A 21168-nucleotide genomic window follows, 5' to 3' on the forward strand; every position below is an offset into this window, starting at 1 on the left:
CAGTTTCTGGCACTGGGTATTCAGTATGATTATGGTAAATTCGATACTGTTGAGAAAGTGATCAATAGGAGTATATGGTAAAATCTCTCATCTGATTGGTATTCGTATCCCACTGGTAATGTTGCTTCGAAAATATAGCGCTGGGTCTCGCTATGGTGTAAGGCGGGGAGCCGGGAGGGGATTCTATTGAAGTGCCCAGATGAGGAAACGGGTACGTGACCTCTGCGGTGGTGTGCCGCTGCAGGCAATCCCTCCTCTGTAGGTTCCCGGCGGTCGTCTCTCGTGTACGAACCTTTTTTTTTTTTTTTTTTGGTGTAAATCTTCTTGTCACAGCAAGATGTTTAATTTTCTCCAGACTTGAGAATAATATCAATCGCAGATATAGATCCACTCCAATTGAGTTTCAATTCTTCCATGCCAAATGGTCTCTTAACCCCTTCGCTGCTCATGGCGAGCTGAGCTCGTCATGAACAATGGAAAATCTGGGAATGCAGCACAGGAGGAAAAACTCTCAAGCACTCAAGGTGTTAAAGCATATGTACATGGCCAGACAGAATTCCATATCAATCAATGGAGGCTATCTATAACCATTAAACTGTTGCATTCCAAAATACTTACTGTTGTAGTTCTGCCCGCTTACCATTTAGTAGCCAACCAGTCTTGTTCCTTGGATTCATCAGATCAATAACTATTGCTCTCATACAGGGGAGAAGTGTGGAAATTCAGAAAAGTACTGTAGGAAGGTGGATATCGGACTATGGTTGCCCCCAACTTTTTGCCTAGTGTTTTGCTGGTTTTCGACATAGTTGGCCCGGGATCCTGCTATTCAGGACCCCAGGCTTCCTGCTCTCTCTGTTAAAATGAACTCCATGTACCTTAGATACATATCTAATTGGTATTGGGTCACTCTTGTAAGTTCTTGTACAGTGTACCATAGGTACCCAGGGCATAAGTGCACCCAAGGCCTACCTGGGGCGGCAGCATGTATTGTGCCACCCCTGGCTGGCCATCTAAACAGACACAACTGGCTGGTAACACAGCTGGGGCAAGGTGGTGTAATCACCCTTTGCTTTAGATATAGTATACCTATATCTAACCCTAAAATGGACGCATATACTCCTATAAGTCACTCCTATGGCAGGCCTTAACAATCCTGGAGGCAGACTGCTTGGAATTATGTGAGATGGTGCTCTAGCATGAGCTTTCGGAACCAAGTCCTTTAGCTGTTTTCATGATAACGCTATACCATATACTCTTAAGTGAATTATAATCCTTGAGGTTATTGCTAACTTTGGCATAGCATTATCAAAACATGTCAAGTAAGGTGTCATACGAATTGGACTACTACTCCCTTGCCAGTTCTGGCGACGGGGGTAGCATTCCACCCTTTTAGAGGGACACGACATGTATGTAACTGTGAACCCCGGTTAAAGTTAACTCGAGCCTCAGCATCACAAAATGGATGCTGCCACACAGACACAAGTCTGACCTCCTTCTGCTGGGAGTCCTTCCAGCGACGGAGGCCTGGACAAAGGGTTTCCTGCCTTGGGAGGTGCTAGCACCACCCCAGACAGGATTTTGTGTATTAGGTAGGACAGGCTGAAAGGAATGAGACATGCCTGGGGCACACAAGGTGTCCCTGTGCATACCCCGGTACAAACCAGTTGCTGGGGCACTCCAGCCCCAGCTCTGGTGCGAAACCGGACAAAGGATAGGGGGTGTAACAACCCCCCTTCCTGGTCCCACCCATAGGAGGGACCTAGACACAGTACAGCCCCTTTAGGAGAATAAAGGTAGGAGCTGGTCCCATTCCAAATTAGATTAATCCTGATTTGAAACTCTACAAGAAGAAACTCTGGACTTCGACGTTCTGCTCCACAGAAGACTGAAGAAATCTCCCTTGTGACCACCCTGCACAAGCAGGCAGCATCAAGCGTCCCAGCGGTTCACTTTGTCGTCCTTCCTGCCGGAACCAGACTTCAGAGCCCGACGAGATCCGGACTTCCAGACCTCTCCGACCTCTACCTACATCTGCAGCACAGCTGAGATCCGTGGGTGCGACGAGACACGTGGGACCGGCCATCTTGGAGAAACTGCACTTCGCTTCCAGCACGACTTCAGAGGCATCCTCAAGAAAGTGCTTTGGGGATTGAGAAGCCCCAGCCTCGAGCAGCTCCTGCACAGAAGATCAGCCCTCCAGCATCCACGAGATCTGCGTGGGGCCCTTTTGCTTGATTGCTGCTCGACGCGTTGTCTGGTCACTTGCCGGCTTGCTAGTGGCCTCCTAGACGACGATCCACGACATCTACACCGCTGGTCTGGTTGCTCCAGACTGGCCCCTGCTTCCCTACAAAGGAGAAGCACCCCGGACCCTCCTGGTCCGCACCAGACACCTTTTCCACTCACAGCGTGGGTTGCCTTTGCCAAGGCCTGTTGACGCCGAATCCGGAACAGACACCGCCGACAGCGAGAGCCTGCGTGGGACAGCTCGTGCCTCCATCCTGGTCGTGGAAGACACCTCCTGGTCCACGTGGCTGCAAAGTCAAGTGTCCACTCTTCACCTGATCGCGACAACAGCATCTGGTTCCTTCCTGGTTCCACTCCGGTCACTGGCTAGTGACTGAACATTGTCCCCTCTGTTTTCAGGTCTTCATCTTCCTCGATCCACCCTTGGATCGCTCCGGACATCTTCCTCCTGGTCGCCCGCAGCATCTTTTCTTCAATGCTCCATTGACTTCAACGCGGAAACCAGACATACTTTCACACCTATGCACCTGCAGCCCGTGGGTGAGGTAACGAGAGCATTTTGGTGCTCAAGGGTAGATTGACTCTCCTAGTGTCGAGGTATCCTGTCGTTTTAGTCCTAACCAGTCGGAACTGTCTTTTACTTACCTTTTCGTAATTTGTAGTGTCCATTGACTTTGTTACGCATCTCGCGTGCAAGTTCACACTCTGCACATGAGTCACGTGGGCCTCCTGCCCCTTACCTAAGGTTAAGGTAGTATAGTCCCAGCAATCCTATAGCCTCTGGACAGCTCCATTCCTTCTATCGATTTCCTTATACCATTTACCTAGTATATGGTTTGTCGTGCCCCTAGGGCACCATTGTAATTTGTGCAACTTAACGTATTTTTATTAAGAGTCTTCTCAAAGAGTTCAGAGGTTTTGTTAGTAATAAATATCTTGTTTATTTTCATAACAACCTGTGTGGTGTTCTTTCATTTGGTATTCAAGGGGTTATATGTGGTTAAACAGCAGGCTTCACATGCCAAAAGAGTTTATCCTAAGACTGCTTTGTCCATGCTACCATTAGGATAGATGGTCTATACGGTTGACTTACAACCAATCACCATAAGGGTCGTTTGGACTGATACAAGGTGATCACTAGAACTAGTGAGCATCATATATCAGGCCAACTTCTCACAACTACATTTTGTTCTATGTGCACTTACATTTGTGTAGCCTTCAACAAACTAAGATCTGTGGAGTTATATTTGTGGGGAGGTAGTTTTATTTTTTGTAGCTTTGTAAATTGCACTACATTGAGAAGATTAATTTTTATCCTAGATGTGCCACTAATTACAAGCACTTCAACAGTGCTTTTACTGTTTGAGAAGTATTGACAGCGGTTATCGTATTTTTAGGGAAAATGCTTATTTTTAAAGACAACTGTACACTACGAAAGGCAATTCTTCTAAAATACTGAAACCTCTGCCTCCAAGAACAGTTAATCTTAGAAGAACAGGATGCTGCAGCTTGCACAAGGATACTAGACATTTGGATTAGGATAACCATTTCCTTAGCCAAGTTTTTCTAGTTGGATTTTTGTAAGCGCCATCAGCTGCTTTTCTCCTTTCAGACTTGTATCTCCCCGTGCATTAAAGGCTAAGTCCATTCTTTACTGCAGGCGCAAGAGTGAAGTGTCCCTTGACCCTGTGACCAGGCAGGTCGTTCCCTCTGCCACCGTGCAGACCGCCTGTGAACTGCTGCTGCCTCTCGTGTTGTCTGCTGCCTGCAGACTGGTCTATCGCTCCTCTTCTTGCTACTCCCTGTTTTTGACTGTTATTTTGCCTTCCCCCTTATTTTCTTTTTGTGCCCCTTGTTATTTACTGTTGATTGTGCCGCTGTGCCCGTCTCTCCCCCCCCACCCCCTCTCGCCTTCTGTGTCACCTCTTCCCGCCGCTCGCGTCCCCCGCATCCCCGCCCCCTCACTTCCCATAGACCGCCCCGCTCCCGCCTCCTAGCTGCTCCTTCCTCCCTCCCTCTCCCCCTCATATGGAGGCCGCGCCGCTAGCGCGCCTAAGGCAAGCCTGTCCGCGCCATGTGTCAGGACCACTGTCCCTCGAAGATGCCAGCCCACCCGACTGAATTACAACAACGCCCCCCTCCACGCACTCATCACCGGCCAGAACCCCGCCTGCCACCGAGCCACCCCAAAACCACCCACGGACCCTTCATCTGCCAAGCCTGCAAATTCACCTGCCTCCGGACCTGCACCGCACCCGCCAGGCCAGTGCATCCTGCTCAACATCCGCTCCGTCCACAGGCACGCCTTCGAACTCTGGAACCTCCTCGACAACAGCGCCGGACGTCGCCTTCCTCACAGAAACCTGGATGAATGCCTCCTCAGCCCCCGATATCGCCATAGCTATCCCGGATGGCTACAAGATCATCCGGAGGGTCTGCGTCAACCAAACCGGAGGAGCCATCGCCATCGTCCACAGAAACACCATCCGCATCACGGCCAACTCCGACGACACCTTCACCACCGCCGATCACCTTCACTTCCAGATACACACCGACCCCAAGACCACCCTCAGAGGCACTCATCTACAGACCCCAGGGACCACGCACACAATTCAGTGAAGCCTTAGCAGACTTAATCAGCCCGCACGCCCTCACCTCCTCAGACTACATCCTCCTAGGGGACCTCAACTTCCACCTTGAAAACAACAACAACAGCAACACCACCACCCTGCAGGACAACCTCGCCAACCTCTGACTGAAGGAACAGGTGAACACCCCCACCCACTACGCCGGCCACACGCTTGACCCAGTCTTCTCCTCCTGCAACCACATCTCCTTCAGCGACTCCACTGGACAGATCACAGCTGCATCCACTTCAACTTCAGGAGCACCACGACCCACCACCACCCGCAACAGGTTCCCCGAAGATGCTGGAGCAAGATCACCGCCGACCAGCTCACCACCTCCCTGAGCCAGAACCCTCCCACCAAACACTACGGACTCCAACGAAGCAGCCCGCAACCTCACACAGTGGCTCACTAACTGCGCCAATGCCCTTGCACCGCTGAAGAACCATCCCAGCAGAGCCGGCAGCAAGAAAGCCTCGTGGTTCACCAACGACCTCAAAAACTCCAAGAAATCCTGCCGTACCCTCGAGATAGACTGGCGCCAAGACTAGTCAACAGAAAACATGACAGCCCTCAAGAACGCCATCCGCAAACACCACCACACCACCAAAAAGGACAGCATTCAGAGAACGACAACACCCACAACCGCAAGGAACTCTTCAGCATCGTTAAAGAGCTCTCCAACCCCAGCAACAACGACATCACGCCCTCGCAAGACCTCTCCGACTCACTCGCCTCGTTCTTCCACCACAAGATCGCCGACATACACAACAGCTTTGGCGCCCAGACCACGCACCCAACCACCACTACCCTCTGCATGTGGACCTCCGTCAGCACTGAAGACACCACCCGCATGATGAACACCATCCACTCCGGCTCCCCAGCCGACCCCTGTCCACACCATATCTTTAACAAAGTTAACTCCATCATCGCACCCAACTCCGGAACATCATTAACAACTCCTTTGCATCTGCCACCTTCCCGGAAAGCTGGAAACATGCGGAGCTCAGCACCCTGCTGAAGAAACCCACAGCGGACCCCACGGACCTCAAGAACTTCCGCCCATCTCGCTCCTCCCTTTTCCTGCCAAAGTCATCGAGAAGACTGTCAACAAAAAGCTATCCGCCTTCCTCGAGACAAACGGCTCCCTCGACCCATCGCAGTCCGGTTTCCGATCAAACCACAGCACCAAGACCGCCCTCATCGCGGCTACCGACGACATCAGGACCCTGCTCGACAACGGGGAAACTGCTGCCCTCATCCTCCTCGACCTATCTGCCGCATTCGACACAGTCTGCCACAGCAACCTAACAACCCGCCTCCACCACGCCGGGATCCAAGGGAAAGCTCTGGAATGGATCACCTCCTTCCTCTCCGACAGAACCCAGTCCGCCTCCCCCATTCCACTCAGCGGCCACCAAGATCATCTGCGGCGTTCCTCAAGGCTCCTCGCTCAGCCCCACCTTCTTCAACATCTGCATGAGCCCCCTCGCAGCCATCACACGCCAACACAACCTTAACATCTCCTACGCTGACGACACCCAGCTGATCCTCTCCCTCACCAACGACCCCGCCAGAGCCAGCCTCCAGGAAGGAATGAAAGACGTTGCAGAATGGATGAAGCTCAGCCGTCTGAAACTGAACTCAGACAAGACGGAGGTCCTCATCCTCGGACCATCCCCCTCCGCCTGGAACGACTCCTGGTGGCCCCCCGCACTGGGCACCGCCCACGGACCACGCACGCAACCTGGGCTTCATCCTGGACCCCTCCCTCACGATGGCCAAACAAGTCAACGCCGTCTCGTCATCTTGTTTCAAAACCCAGCGCTTTCTCCGAAAGATCTTACAGTGGATCCTCACCGAAACCAGAAAGACAGTCACCCAGACCCTCGTCACCAGCCGACTGGACTACAGGAACGCCCTCTACGCTGGAACCACAGCCAAACTACAGAAAAGACTCCAGCGCATACAGAACGCTTCTGCACAACTCATCCTGGACATCCCCCGTCACAGCCACATCTCTGCCCATCTGAGAGAGCTGCACTGGCTCCCCGTCAGCAAGAGGATCACGTTCAGGTTCCTCACCCACGCACACCAGGCTCCTCACCCACGCACACAAGGCTCCTCACCCACGCACACAAGGCTCCTCACCCACGCACACAAGGCTCTCCACCCACGCACACAAGGCTCTCTACGACATGGGCCCCAAATACCTCAACAACCGCCTCACATTCTACACACCCACCCGCCAGCTCCGATCCGCCAGCCTCGCCACCGTCCCACGGATTCGCAGAACCACCACCGGAAGATCTTTCTCCTACCAGGCGGCAAAGACATGGAACTCCCTCCCCACCCACCTACCTACGGCTGACCCAGGACCATCTCTCCTTCAGGAAGCAACTCAAGACCTGGCTCTTCGAGCAGTAGCAGCACCCCCTCCTCCTCCCAGCGCCTTGAGACCCTGGCGCGTGAGTAGCAGCGCCTTGAGACCCTAGCGGGTGAGTAGCGCGCTCTATAAATGGGTTTGATTTGATTAGTGTCCGTTTCTTGTGTTTTGTCCAAGGTGAAGAGTGGAATAGAAGAGCAGTATTTCACTGACTTCCTCCAAAAATGTTGTTCGGGAATGGATAACCGTTGTTACGTGCTGAGCGTAGAAGTATCTAGAGCCGCCATACTTTCTTCAATATTGAGGTTGTATCAACCCCCCTTTTACTTACGAGAAGTCAGTTGCCTACTTGGCAGCTGTCAGTTACCCCTTGCACTGGGGACAAGTCATTTAAACTGGTGGGACATTCAAATTCTACTTCTGTTTCTAGTTGGCCAAGATGCAGACTATCAATGAGAATCTCCTGATGGCGCAAGGACTATTGCCTCAGTCCTTATTGCCATTGCCTTCGACTATGTTCTGCATTTTAGCCGTGCCAGTAATGTTGACATACGGTTGTATTGGATATGGAGGGATGCGTGATATTGAAAGCATTTGTTTCTAAGCTTTGTATATTGTATTGAATTACCACTTTAGATGTAAGCATCAGTTAACATTTCATACTGATACTTTTGTACTTTTCAAATTAGATTGTAGTGTTAAATAATCAATACACAGGATCTGCATTGGTATATTTGGAGGCTCTTAAACTGTTTCAGGATTGTGTATTTACTTTGGTCTTATTCCATGACTACCAAAAGCAAACCCACAAAGTATCCTATGTTTCCCCTGATAAGAAACATTCACAAAGGGCTCTGTACCCATTGATACCCTGTAATGTAAAATGGCAGGCGGAGAGTCGGTTTATGGTAATACAGGATTCATTCTGCCAGACACTTATTTGAACAGCCAAGTTAAATGCCTTGGCTTCATTCATTTTCTCAGTCTTGGTTAGCGATATTGGCTGACCTGAAATAGGTGCCTGAACTATGATTATTTATAGTATGGCCACCATGTTTCCATTACATTGGCATGTACATTCACCTCCCTAATCAATGCATTATCAGTGATTATATTGATAATACTGGGTTAAGCCAAGAGTACGGATTAGGGGAGCTTGCAATGTAAAGGTATTGACAGTACTACTGATGAGCTTAAAAGTAAAGCGTGCAATGGTCTGTGGGGTTTTGAGATGGTGGTAATGTTCATATAAGGGATAGACAGATCATGTAGTGGCAGTCGAGGTGACTTAGTAAAGGCAGACCAGGAAGTGGGTAAGTGGCAATGTAGATTGGCATTTCATGGCACCGTATTCAATAAAACCAGTTTAGATCGGTTTTCCTTAAGCAGTTTAACTATTTGTTGGAGGCGAGCGGAATAGCAATAAGATGTGTTTGTCAGTAAATGCACCACTCTAGGTATTGCAGCCAAATGTGCTCATTGCATTACTTGTCAGGTGCACAGCGAGTCGTTTTTGCAAAATGGTGTCCCGAGTAATCCTCAATAAAAGGCGGTTCGCTGGAAGTGTTGGATGTAGCTTTTTGTCTGCTGTCAGGATTGTGTGGCTAATCGTGCAGCAAACGTTTCCCAGCGGTGCCTGGAGTTTATAGGCCTCCTGTAGTTCAGACTATGAATAGCAAGGACGGCTGCTTTGTTTTCACATGCATGATTTAACAGGGAATACATGACAGTTGTGGCTCGCTGAGGATTCCTTCCGCAGTGATGACGTATCTGTATTTATTTTTCCAAGTAGGTCACGGTGGAGAGATCTAATGTAGGATGCATTTGCATCCTTCCTGGAGGAAGCGAAGAGCAGCTAGTGTGTCAGGACAAACTGCTGCAATAAACCTACCCCAACCTTTCGTGGCTTTCTGCTTGAAATCTGCAGAGAAGAGCTCCTCTGCGTGTAGTGAGCCCGTGGGGCCATCTCCTGCATATAAGCGCCATTGAACCGGATACGAGGAACACTACTGCAGATACATCAACACGTGCTAGATGAGTCTACAATACGGTACAAGGGATTGGGACAATACACAATATGATGTGGCTATACATGGTCTATGCTATTATTTTTTTTTATGGAGTTCAAAACTGCTTTATTGTGCAAGTAGAATCATAATACACAGCTTTTTGCGCCAACAACCCGGAGGCCGGCAGCATAATAAGGTAACCATTACACAGCCTTGTGGCCGGCATCCCTGAGGCCCGGCGGCGCAGCACATCTGTGAGTGAGGATGTTAACACAGCCGGTGTTGTGGGGCAATGAAGGATAGACAGCAGCAGAACAGTGTTTTTGAAATGTTTTGTTCATATTCGTAACAGTTAACAGAAACCCCCAACAGTACAGAAACTAAGAGGCAGTTCACATCCGCTCGGAAAGAGAATAGGTAATGTGCCGGTGTGGCAACCCAGGCAGGCAAAGACAGGCATGGCGTAATAGCCGCATCACATCAAGTTCACCAACTAACTATCAACACCATAGATAACGATGCGTGTGGTGTCACGGAGTGTTGAGCAATAGAGAGAGTGCCAGTATGTGTCGGATGTGGCGTAAGGAGTCCCTGAGTGACCGAGGGGAGTGATAGGCAAACAGAAGGAGGCAAACAGAAGGAGGGAGGTCTACGACGCTGGGGAACGCATGGGCCCGAGAGTGTAAGTCTAATCGCCATGGCCAGAGGATGAAAGGTCCCGGCGAGGACCTTCCAAAAGGGTATGCGCGCGCATGAGTGGGATCAGTGGTCGGGTCCAAAGGTCAAGCCTGAACTTTAAACTGTAACAGGGTGGTCTTCTGGTGGTTCTGCGTCATCGAAGCGTGCGAGCAGATAGCTCACCAGTGGATCCCAGATGTCGCTGGGCCGACTAGAGATGGGCAGTAACTCAGCGAATGTAGTACGTTGATCTTGACAGTAGGTCAGGTCCGCCAGCCAGTCCTTGAATTTGGGCGCCCTGCCTCTGCCCCAGCGGCATGCCACATGCCTTTTGGCCAAAAGCAGTGCGATATCAACAAATTTCCGGCAAGATCTAGGGATCTGCAAGGTATACCCGAGAAGTGTTACCAATGGATCCATGGGCACCGCCTCCCCTGTCATCTCCGCGAGGGCACCCGTGACCTGTTGCCAGTAGCACGCCACCCGGAGGCACCCCCATGCCAAATGTAGAAAGTCTGTGTGTTCGGCGCGGCAGCGCTCGCAACGATCATCATCTGCCAGGCCGAATCTGCATTTCCTCGCTGGTGTATAATACACCCGCTGTAGGAATTTATAATGTATGATTTTCAATCTGCTACTAGCAGAGATGCGGGAGGTGAGCGCACAGCAATAGTGCCATTGCTCGTCGGTGAGGTCAGTGGCTAATTCAGTAGTCCAGCGCGCCCGAGCACTAGTCTGGCGTCAGGGCTGCGCCCCTGACCTGGCGGTAAAGGCTTAAGACCAGATGGGCCCGTCTTGTGAGCACAACAGGAAATGAAGCGGAGGTAGAACCTCAGGTTCGTCGGGAAAGTCGGGCAGGATGTCTCTCATCCCCGCTCGCAAGCGTATATAGTAAAAAAGCTCAAGAGGGGTGTGGCTATGCGTCGCAAAAAAAAGTTCTGCCGATTTAAAATGACTGTTAGAAAACAGGTCGCCCCAGCAGGTGATATGGATCCTTGCACAAAAATTGCGGGAATCCTTGTTCCCACAATAGAGTGAGATTAGGATGATAGGTGAGCGGCAATCTAGGCGAGTAGGGTAGGGGACATGACAAGCTCTTGGCTATACGGCGCCATGCGTCCAATGTGCATGAGACCGAAGTATGTGGCGTGAGTATAGACGATTCAGGGCAGTGTAGCAGCCCATTGAGCGGGAGAGGGTGCACTATCCAGTCCTCCACCGCAATATGTGGCATGAAAGGCGTAGGGGCCATCCAGTGGTAGGCGAAGTGTGCCTGCGGGCACTGATAATATGCCTCAAAATCAGGGACATCAAAACCTCCCTTATCGTAGGGGAGCGTAAGCTTGTCTATGCTATTATGGGTACTGTTTAAGTTATTCTCAAAAATGCCAAAGCTGCAACACAAATACAATTGTTCTAATTCAGACTCCTGCACTTGACAAAAACTGGGTCAGTCTGGTCAACTCGCCGTATTTCCCAATACCCCCAAATTATTACTAAGTGCAAAATGCTACAAGATTCTGTCTAGTATGCAATGTGGTGCGATTCCAACTACATATTACACTCTCCACCCCCCACCCCCAATTTAAGGATCCCAGCCTCACCCACACCCTATCCACCCTCCTGCTCTGTGTAAAGAGGTCGTTTGTGTGTGTGGTGCTCCAGCCAACAGACAAATGTTCTCTGGAAATAGCTTCCTTACTCTCTAGTGTTACATCCGTGCTATACCAGAGTTCAAAAGTAGAAAATGTATGAGTGTACTGAACCGTGACACCACAGCCAGTTTCTTCTGCAGCCCTCACATTCCCAGACGTTGTGACAAAACAATTTGTCGGTTGCCTTAAACACCATTCCACGGTTGACGGCAGTGCTGTTAACAATACATTCTTGGGGGGCATAGCGCCACATTCTTAGATTCCAATAAAAAAGCCTTTTCAAATATAGGGTTTGTAATCATACTCTAGCACCTTGACACACTCCAAATGACATTATGTTCTTTTTATACAATGTTTAAATCTATGCCGTTTCCAAGTGTACACGATTTTTGAAATCGGTGGTAACCAAACAACTGCCAGCGAGTCACGTTGCCCCAGTGAAACCTTTAGCCAGCAACTGACCGGCTGCTTGCCTGACTTGAAAGCGCATATTATCTGGATGAACTAAACTACAAGTCACACAATGCGATGCATTTTTGGCTTAAGAGGTCACACGCGACAGGGGGCCCTCATTAACAATTAAAGAAGGCGCCTTCATGCTTGATTACTTCCAATCAGTAACAGATCCAAAATAGCTGTTTAGCTTTGCAGTCTTCTTTCTCCATTCTCGTTTTCCTCGTTTATGTTGAGGTAACCAACAGTTCCCTCTCTGTGCTAAATTGATGTCGGTTTTAGCACTGCCATGCCAAGGTCAGTGGCATAAAGGATGCTGCCCCCCGCCCGATTCACACCTCTCACAGCTTTTCCTTGGCCTTGGACGGAATGTAGCCTCTCTTGAACGGTTGCGTGCCCCGCTCGGGGATTTGGGCACCCCTGCGACGAAGGAGGAGCAGGAAATGGTTTTGGAATCGCCTTGTGTTGTGATGAAAGAAAGGGGGAGGGGGGCGGAATGTAGCCTCTCTTGAACGGTTGCGTGCCCCGCTCGGGGATTTGGGCACCCCTGCGACGAAGGAGGAGCAGGAAATGGTTTTGGAATCGCCTTGTGTTGTGATGAAAGAAAGGGGGAGGGGGGCGTCTGCCTCTTCCCCCCCGGTAATACCCGGGTCCTCATGTCTGAAATCTGCTGATGCCATCCACAGTCTGGATTACCCTCTGCCATGCACTTAAAGCTGGTAGCTGCAGGTGGTGAACTACGTCTCGCCCCGGTGTGTGTTTTTAGCCTCATGAAGCAAAGGATCCAGAGACTTCAGCGGCCCACAATCAGACCAGTGGCCATTGGCGCTGGTGGAAGCAAGGAAATTGGCCTCCATCCTGTGGTTGGATAGTAAACAAGCATGCGTACCTCGCACTGCAAGGAGGCAGCGGGGGGCAAGAGGAGGGGGGCCTGAGCCGGTTTCCCTTGCGGGAGAGAGCAGAAACCATATGTTTGTAATTAACACATGGTTTGAAAGCTCGCTCCAGCAAGGGAATCGCCAAACATGCACGTGTTGCCATTAGATGCTGTGATGATTGCTAAAGGTCTTTTCCAAAACAGCGCATGCGCGCTGCGTAGGCGAGACCTAAAAAGAGTTAAACGCAGGAGGCACCCTAGGGGAATAGTCGGTTAATGTCAGCTGTGTGAGTGCGATCATTAGAGGCTGACCGGATAAGCTGATCATGGTGGGAGGGAAGGGATACTTTCCTATTAAGAGCCGCCCTGGCCTAGCATGTACTTGCACCCACCTTCAGTTCATGTATTTCTGGTAATGACAAATCCACAGTCGTACAGAGTAAGCGATAAATTGGTGCACAATTCGCAGGTTGAATTTGGTCCACTATATAGTGCCTGCAGTATAAAGGAAACTCCACAAGCAGACCCTAACAAGTATTTGGCACATATGTGAAAAAATTGAGGAGTTTTCATTACACACAACGCCAAAACAGGATTTATTCCTGGCATCCATTATTGCAAGAAATGTGGCATATCACTGTACCAGATAGCCAGTTCGGCCTTGCGCAAGCACATGGTACCGTGAGCCCGATTCTCACTTCACAGTGTGGAAACAGAAAATCAAGGAGCCGCGAATCCCTGACGGTAAACAGAGGGCGTGGCAAGGCTGTAAATGAGCCGTCAGACAGCACACTGATTGGGCTCGTAATAATCAGCTGCGGTAATGTGCTTTAAAGTGAATACAGGATGGTAGGGAAGGAAAGCCTCAGGATGAACTGAATACTTACAATCCCAACATTTTTACACAAGGCACTCACAGAATACCAATTAGAAGTCACTGCCCCTCGTGGTCCGGCAAAGGCTTCTTAAAAAGTAGATTTATTCAAAGTATGCATACAAAAAAAATAAGAGATCTTCGTCATGACATTATTGGAGGTCATTGTGCATGCCACTACCATCTTAAATTGGGGCATTATTCACAACAAATCATAATGGTAGCTATTTTGTCTGCAGGTTGGCAGGCTTAACAGGAATTCTGTATAAATAATTGTGTTCAGGGCAGCAGTGAAAACAGACTCCATCGGACAACAGCCTTTAACTTTGACCTCAGCCTTTCAATGCACAGCAAATTAACAAGGGGGGAACATGATTTACAGCCCTGTTTACAGAAATGGCCCTGGAGCGACTGAAACCACTTGCGCTCTGGTCAAATGCTCTTAGAGAAAGGGAGAAGTGGTCCCTAACAGATGCTACAATGGGACTAGTGGAAGGGTTACAAGTACTGAGGCACTGCTCTGTGGGAGTAAAAAACCATAGAAAACGAGGGACAAAGAGGAAGGATTGACCACTAGCCAGCAATGATTTTTAAAGGCCTCTGAAACAAGCACATGAAAAGCAGTGGAAATGGTTTCAAGTCCAAGAGAAGTATATACTAAAGTATATACAAGATGTCTCGAACGTTTGATCTAAAAAATGTTGCTTATTTGAGCAGGTAATAGCCCAATCTGGATTTTTTGGGGGGATACCTCAAAAATGGCTGGCACACTGAGTCTAGACGTAACACGATGTCCATCTTGGCATGGTGTACCCAAAGTAACATTGTACAATTCCAAGACGAACCTCACATTACATCAACATGATTGCCATTTATAAGTACGTAGAATAACCCAAGATTGCCATTTATAAGTACGTAGAATAACCCAAGATGGCTGTAGAGGTCCATGGTTAACGGGGAGATCGAGTAGCACAAGCAGGGGGGGGGGGCACAAGGAGAGAGGCAGTATAGAGAGGGGGTAGATATAAAGGATGAATGAGCAAGTTTTGGGCAGGGCGAATGCCAGAGAGAGAGTCAAACTAACACCACTGCACCATTATTGTCACAAAATATTCCACAGGGAGGTAGATGAGCCTCTGACTTGCTGGCCTATGTGATTCAGAGCATGTATCCACCCACCACTAAATGTTTGTAGGTATTTATTCAACAACCCTTTTTTGTAACCTTAAATCGCATTTTTAATTGACAAATGTTACAGTGTGCATTAAAAACTATATCCCACCATACTTAAATCGTAATGATTTAAATTTATCTATACTCTGGAACTTTGATTTTCAGCATTAGTACTCGTTACCATTTTACATCTGTATGCGACTTCTCAATCAATCAATCAATCAGACATTTATAGAGCGCGCTACTCGCCCGTGAGGGTCTCAAGGTGCTGAAGGGGGGGTGGGGGGTGCTGCTATTGCTCACAAAGCCAGGTCTTGAGGTGTTCTGAGCCAGGTCTTCTGGTGACAATGTGCTTACTGAACCGAAAGAGTCCAAATGCGCACCTACCTGATTAAGCTAATAAACCGCACCACAGCAGACACCATGTCTTAAAATAAGTTTCATTTCAAGGCTCCTTCAAAAATTCGCACTTAAAAGGCCACGTCCTTTATCAAGTTAATGAGCGAGGGTTTTAAAACAATGTATGCTTCGTGGAAAGTACCTTACAGCAACTTAACTGAGCTAAAATCGAGGCCTTTCTAAAGCAAATGTAGCAGTCAGCATACCTTATGAGCTCAGGTATTTAGAGATGGAACGCAGCTAGCGACGCAACAAAGAACCACTCAAAGCTCAAATATTGCATTAAGTTTTTAAACAGTTAGAGCGTCTCTCCTGTTCAGGCGCTGAGGAGTGGTGGCGGGATCCCCGCTATAAAATCTATCACACTTTTTTTTCCTAACTCTTTTGTGCACAAACCATACGACTACTTAGACGTATTCGCTTACCTGACTGCTTGCAGCCGTAGCAAAGGTGTCGGCTCTCCGCCATTTTCTACACCCTTCTGCTTCTACTAAATACCACACGCGCCGTACGGCACGTGCGTGCGCCCACTGCTGGCTTTTAAAACCTCGGGGGTACGTAACGCCGCCGGCTTGAGTGTAACACGTGACTGAGCGGAAAGGGTATCTTTCTGGATTTATTGTCATGAGAAGCGTTCGGTAACCTTGTCGCTGCTGTTGAATGGTTTCGTTATCCAAAAAAAGACCTGTCAAAGTGAAACCGTGCCTACTGGTACCCGTAAATTAGTCGTTTACTTATGAAGGAATTTTAAATTGCTCGAGAAATTCAAAAATTATCCCAAACTCTTTTTTGGTGTATGCAAAATTCTCACGGAGTAGCGATCAATAATGCTAATCCAGAATTCTTCCTGGGGTGATATGGGAATAGCCTCTGAAACAGCTAGGAATCCTTTCCAATAGACGCTGTCCATGTAAGTAAACGTGACTTAAAACATGTAATCTAATCACATAGTGTGCCATCCAACTAATAAGGTGCCTGTTTGTGACTTAAAACACGTAATCTAAAGTTTTTTGCATCACATAGTGTACCATCCAACTAATAAGGTGCCTGTCTGTGCAGGGGCGTAGCTTCTGGGGGTGTTACACCCCCCTAATGTATTTTACAATAAATACTTGGGCACAGGTGCTTTTGATGCAGCGCTATGTAATGTTGTTACTGTTCCCCACAAAGCACATGAAGCATGGTGGATTTGCTCCTTAATTTATTAACTGCATAACAAAGATAGCTCTTCCATAGAGCGCCGAGCGATTAACTCTCACTGGCTCCGGTCGCTTCTGCCGTTAATGTCCTCGCGCGCTTTCCTAAGCTTCACTCTGCGCATGCGTGCATCTCACGCTCTAGCTACTGCGCAGCGCGTCATCGCGCTGTCCGCCGTAGACTAGAGCGCAACACCACATATCTCCCCCCTTTCAAACCAACAACAACAACTGCTCTAGCTAACTTCAATAGTCACTCATATCATAGTCTTTGAATCGGGGAGGCAGGATGACTGCTCTCCCGGTGCGGGTGCGCCTTACCAGGTTAGCTTCTTCACTGTTACCCCCCTCGGGGAGACTCCTAGTGTCCACCTGGTTACCGTTCTCCATGTCCCTAGTCGGGGCATCGTTTCTTCCAGCTTCTTCCAATGTCTGTGATTCTCCATTTCCTTCATTGATCTTTTTAGCAAGTCTTTCCTTCTGATCATCTTCGCTTATCTGTATTCCATCCTCTCCTCCGGGTTGCTGCTCTTCTACCTTGATCGCCGGCCATTGCATGATCTTGTTGACTCTTGCCATGCGGTCTTGGGACCACACTCTCCCGTCGCTGAGTAAGGCCGCTCCACCGTACACTTCCTGAACTTGCAAGGGTTTGCTGTACTTACTTTCACCCTTCTTTTGGAGAGTTGGGAGTTTGACTCTGACCCACTCCCCTTTTTCCAGCAGGACGTCCTTGGTGTTGTGTCGCTTGTTGGAGTGTGCAGCGTACACTTTTTGGGCTTTTTCTAGGTTGTGCTGCACCACTGCCGGTGACCATTTACTAGTTACGGTTTTCTCTCTCCACACTACATTGTCTCTAGTGAAGGGGAACCTGCCTCTCAGGATTTGGAAAGGGCTGTAACCTAGCACCGTCGGAGTGATCCTGTAGGCCCATAACATGCTTTGGACTTCTGTTTCCCACTCTTTTCCTTGCATTATGGAGGCTTGTATTGACCCCATCAACACGCAGTTGAACCGCTCCACTTTTCCATTACATGCTGGGTGATAGACTGCAGTGTGTTTGGACTTTATTCCATTTCTCTTCATGTGCCTGGTCCATTTGTCCGAGGTGAACTGTGGTCCATTGTCACTCAATATTGTCTTTGGTATTCCTTCCCTCAAGAACAGCGAGGTGAGGAATTTTAGCACCGTATCCGTGTCCATGGATTCCTGCACATCTATCTCGGGCCATTTAGAGTATTTGTCAATGACCACACACAGGTACTTATTGATGCCTCTGTTGTCGAGAACAGGTCCTAGGATGTCCACCGCAATATCCTCCCACGGGTTTTGGGGACGGTAAAATTCTCCCAGCGCCGGTCTCAAGGGTCTCAGTATTTTATCAGCTCCTTGGCACTGGATGCATTCCCTTACCTGCCTTTCTATCTGACTGTCCATTCCCGGCCACCAGTACATCTGTTTCACCCTGACTTTCGTCTTCACAATGCCTAGGTGTTCCTCGTGAAGTTGTTTCAATAGCACTGGGATTATGGCCTCCGGTGGTATCACCCTGTCCCCTCGGTACAAGAATATTCCTGAGTCACTCAACGACATCTCTTCCCGAATCTCATAGTACTTCCTCCGGTCTGCCTTGAGATTGCGCTTGTCTGGCCATCCGGAGATGAGGTATTGTTTGACTTCCACGATCTCACGGTCCTTCACATACGCCTCGGCCCATTCCTGTTTGCTGACCGTCGTCTCCATGTCGACCATGTCCGCTACCATCTCATCTGTGTCCGGTGGGGTCACAGGTGCGTCTTCCATGGCGGAGGCTCTGCTCAGGTAGTCTGCTACCCTATTCTGTGTCCCTGGCAGGTACTCTACATCATACGTGTAGTCCAACAGCTTAAGCGTCATCTTGGCAATGCGTGGTGTGGCCGTGTCGTGGCCGCACAATGTCAGGACCTTGACCAAAGGTTTGTGGTCGGTTTGTAGTTTGAACCTGGTGCCCCAGATAAATTGCCTAAACTTTCCCATGGCCCATGTAACCGCAAGCATTTCTTTCTCGATGACGCTATATTTCTGTTCGGTGGGGGATAGGGCTCGAGATGCAAAGCTGATGGTTTCTACTGTGCCAGTCTCCCTTTCTTGGGCTAGTACCGCCCCTAATCCTTTGTCACTGGCGTCCGTTGTCAATATGGTGCTGCCTGTGGGGTCATAGCTATGTAAGGGCACTGCCTCGCTGATGTCTTTCTTCAGTCCCTCGAACTCGCTTTGAGCATCTGCATCCCACTCGAATATTGATTTGTCCCTGATGAGCTGGCGAAGTCTATGAGTCTTAGTGGCAAAGTGTCTTACAAATTTGCTGTAGTATTCGGCCATCCCAAGGAATGACCGAATTTCCTCCTTGTTGATTGGGGCCCTGGCATCATTAATGGCTCTCACATTCTGTCGTTTGGGTGATATGCCTTGACTCCCGATCTCATGTCCCAAGTATGTGACTGATGACATGCCTATCTTGCATTTACTCCACTCCGCCGTGAGACCCTTTTCTTGCAGCACTGTGAGTACTTTAGTCAGTTTACTATCGTGGTCTTCCTGGTTCGTTCCCATTATCAGGATGTCGTCCTGGAAATATTGGACTCCCGGTAGATCCTTGAACAGGCGATGCATCAGTTTTTGGAACACAGCGGCCGCAGAGGCCAGTCCAAAGGGCATGCAGCGAAACTGATAGCACCCGAAAGGTGTGATGAACGAGGTGTATTTTCTGCTCGCTGTGTGCAGGTCGATCTGGTGATACGCCGATGTGAGGTCGATTGTGGAAAACCATGACACTCCTTTCGTTCTCGCCAACATTTCCTCAATCCTTGGTAGGGGAAACTTCTCCACTATTAGGCACTTGTTGAGTTCACGAAGGTCCACACATAGACGGACATTTCCATTTGGTTTCCTGGCCACGACCAAGGGGGCCAACCATTCGGAACTGTCAATCGGTTCGATGATCCCCTGTTGCTCCAACCTTTGCAGCTCCATATGTACTGCTTCTTTGATGGCGAGGGGGATGTTCCTGACCTTGTGAGACACCGGGCAGGCACCTTCCTTGAGTAGTATCTTATGTACGAATTTTTCTAATTTTCCTACTGTGCCTCCGAAGACTTTGGGATAGGCTAGTTTCAGTTCATCTCGTCGGTGTGATTGGCTATCTTCTGTTAGTAGGATCTGCTCTTTGCCACCAGGATCTAACTTAATTCCCAGGTCGCCAGCATCTCTCCAGCCAAGCACAGAGGGCCCCCTCTCTGCCACGTATAGCTTGCAGGTGGCTGATCTACCTCTGAATTCGAACCTTAGTGCGCGGAATCCTACTATGGGGATTGCGTTGTTGGTGTATGAAATTGGGCGGATGTCAGGTGGGTGTAGCGTCGGCCCCAAGGTGGGCACAAAGTCTTCTTCCCACACAGATCGCTGCACTATAGTCCACGGGGATCCTGAGTCGATTGCTATGTGCACTTTCACACCACCGATGAACATGTCTGTGCGCGGTTTGTCTGAGCGCTTGCCTGTCACATCCAGCACTTGATCGTCTACACACAAAACCATGTCATCATCCTCCAGGTCTTCCTCCGTCAAGTCTTCCGATGGTGTGGGCTCGATGCACTTCACCATGGCCTTCTTCCCCTTCTTGCGGCACACCTTCTCAAAATGGCCGACCAGGCAACAGAAAGCGCATCTGGCGCGAAACGCCGGGCACCGCTTGTCCTGGGCCGAGTGGGTCGTGCTTCCACACCTGTAGCATGAAAATTTGTAGTCCGTGGATTGTCTTCCTGGTCCCGTTTGCTTCTCTGTCCACCTCGACTCTTGTTTCCGTACACTGGTGGATCCCTTTTGCTTGTATGCCGCAGGAACCTCATCGATTCTGTTGACCATCTGCTTCTGCGCGTTTTCTCTTTTGGCTGCATCTGCACAGCGCTTGGATAATTCAGCCTTTTTCACCATTGCTATAACGTCTTTGAGCGACGCTTCTCCTTGTGCCCATAGTTTGTCCTGGACCGACTTGTTTGTTGTGTACATGACTATCTGATCCTTGATGTACTCGTCTTGAAGCTGTCTGTAATTGCATGTGATTGCGAGGCGTCGCAGGGCTGCAACGTAGTCATCTATCGACTCTCCTACCTCCTGCTTCCTTTGCTGGAAGTTGTACCGGTCGATGGATACACACACTGCCGGTCGGTAGTGGTTGTCAAGATCTTCCAGCGCGTTCTTGAAGACATCGACGTCTGTGTCGGGCCGTTCTTTAGGTACAATGTTCGCAAACACACGCACACCCTCTGGGGCTAGGTTGTGCACTAGTAGTCTTTTCTTCCGAGCACTAGGGAATGGTTCCCCGTTCTCGTCCTCTAATGCTTCCACGTAGTTCTTGAAGTACTCCCTCCAGTCTTCCCATTTCATCAGTAGTTCACCTGGTCGGGGTAGGAAGGGAACGGGGGCTGTCAGTGAAGTCGCCTGGTTGGCCATTCTGGGCTCTATCCTGGGGCCCCCTGATTGGCTCCCCGGGCTGCCGGGCACACTAGGGGATCCTTCCCCACCTGGGACGTCTCCTCTGCCTCTGGGACTGCCC

The 21168-nt window shown here is 49.5% G+C and overlaps 1 protein-coding gene across 1 annotated transcript in view; it reads right to left on the reverse strand.

The window, feature by feature from the left end:
• RNF17 (ring finger protein 17) overlaps positions 1-15874 on the reverse strand; it is a 2333865-nt gene extending 2317991 nt beyond the window's left edge. Inside the window, exon 1 of the mRNA XM_086933472.1 lies at positions 15804-15874. Within this exon, the coding sequence (XP_086789598.1) occupies positions 15804-15846 (43 nt within the window). The 5' untranslated portion in view covers positions 15847-15874. The remainder of the gene's footprint in view (positions 1-15803) is intronic.
• Positions 15875-21168: the final 5294 nt, after the last annotated feature.

This window comes from Lissotriton vulgaris, chromosome 8, assembly GCF_964263255.1.
Source record: "Lissotriton vulgaris chromosome 8, aLisVul1.2, whole genome shotgun sequence".
Classification (NCBI taxonomy): domain Eukaryota; kingdom Metazoa; phylum Chordata; class Amphibia; order Caudata; family Salamandridae; genus Lissotriton; species Lissotriton vulgaris.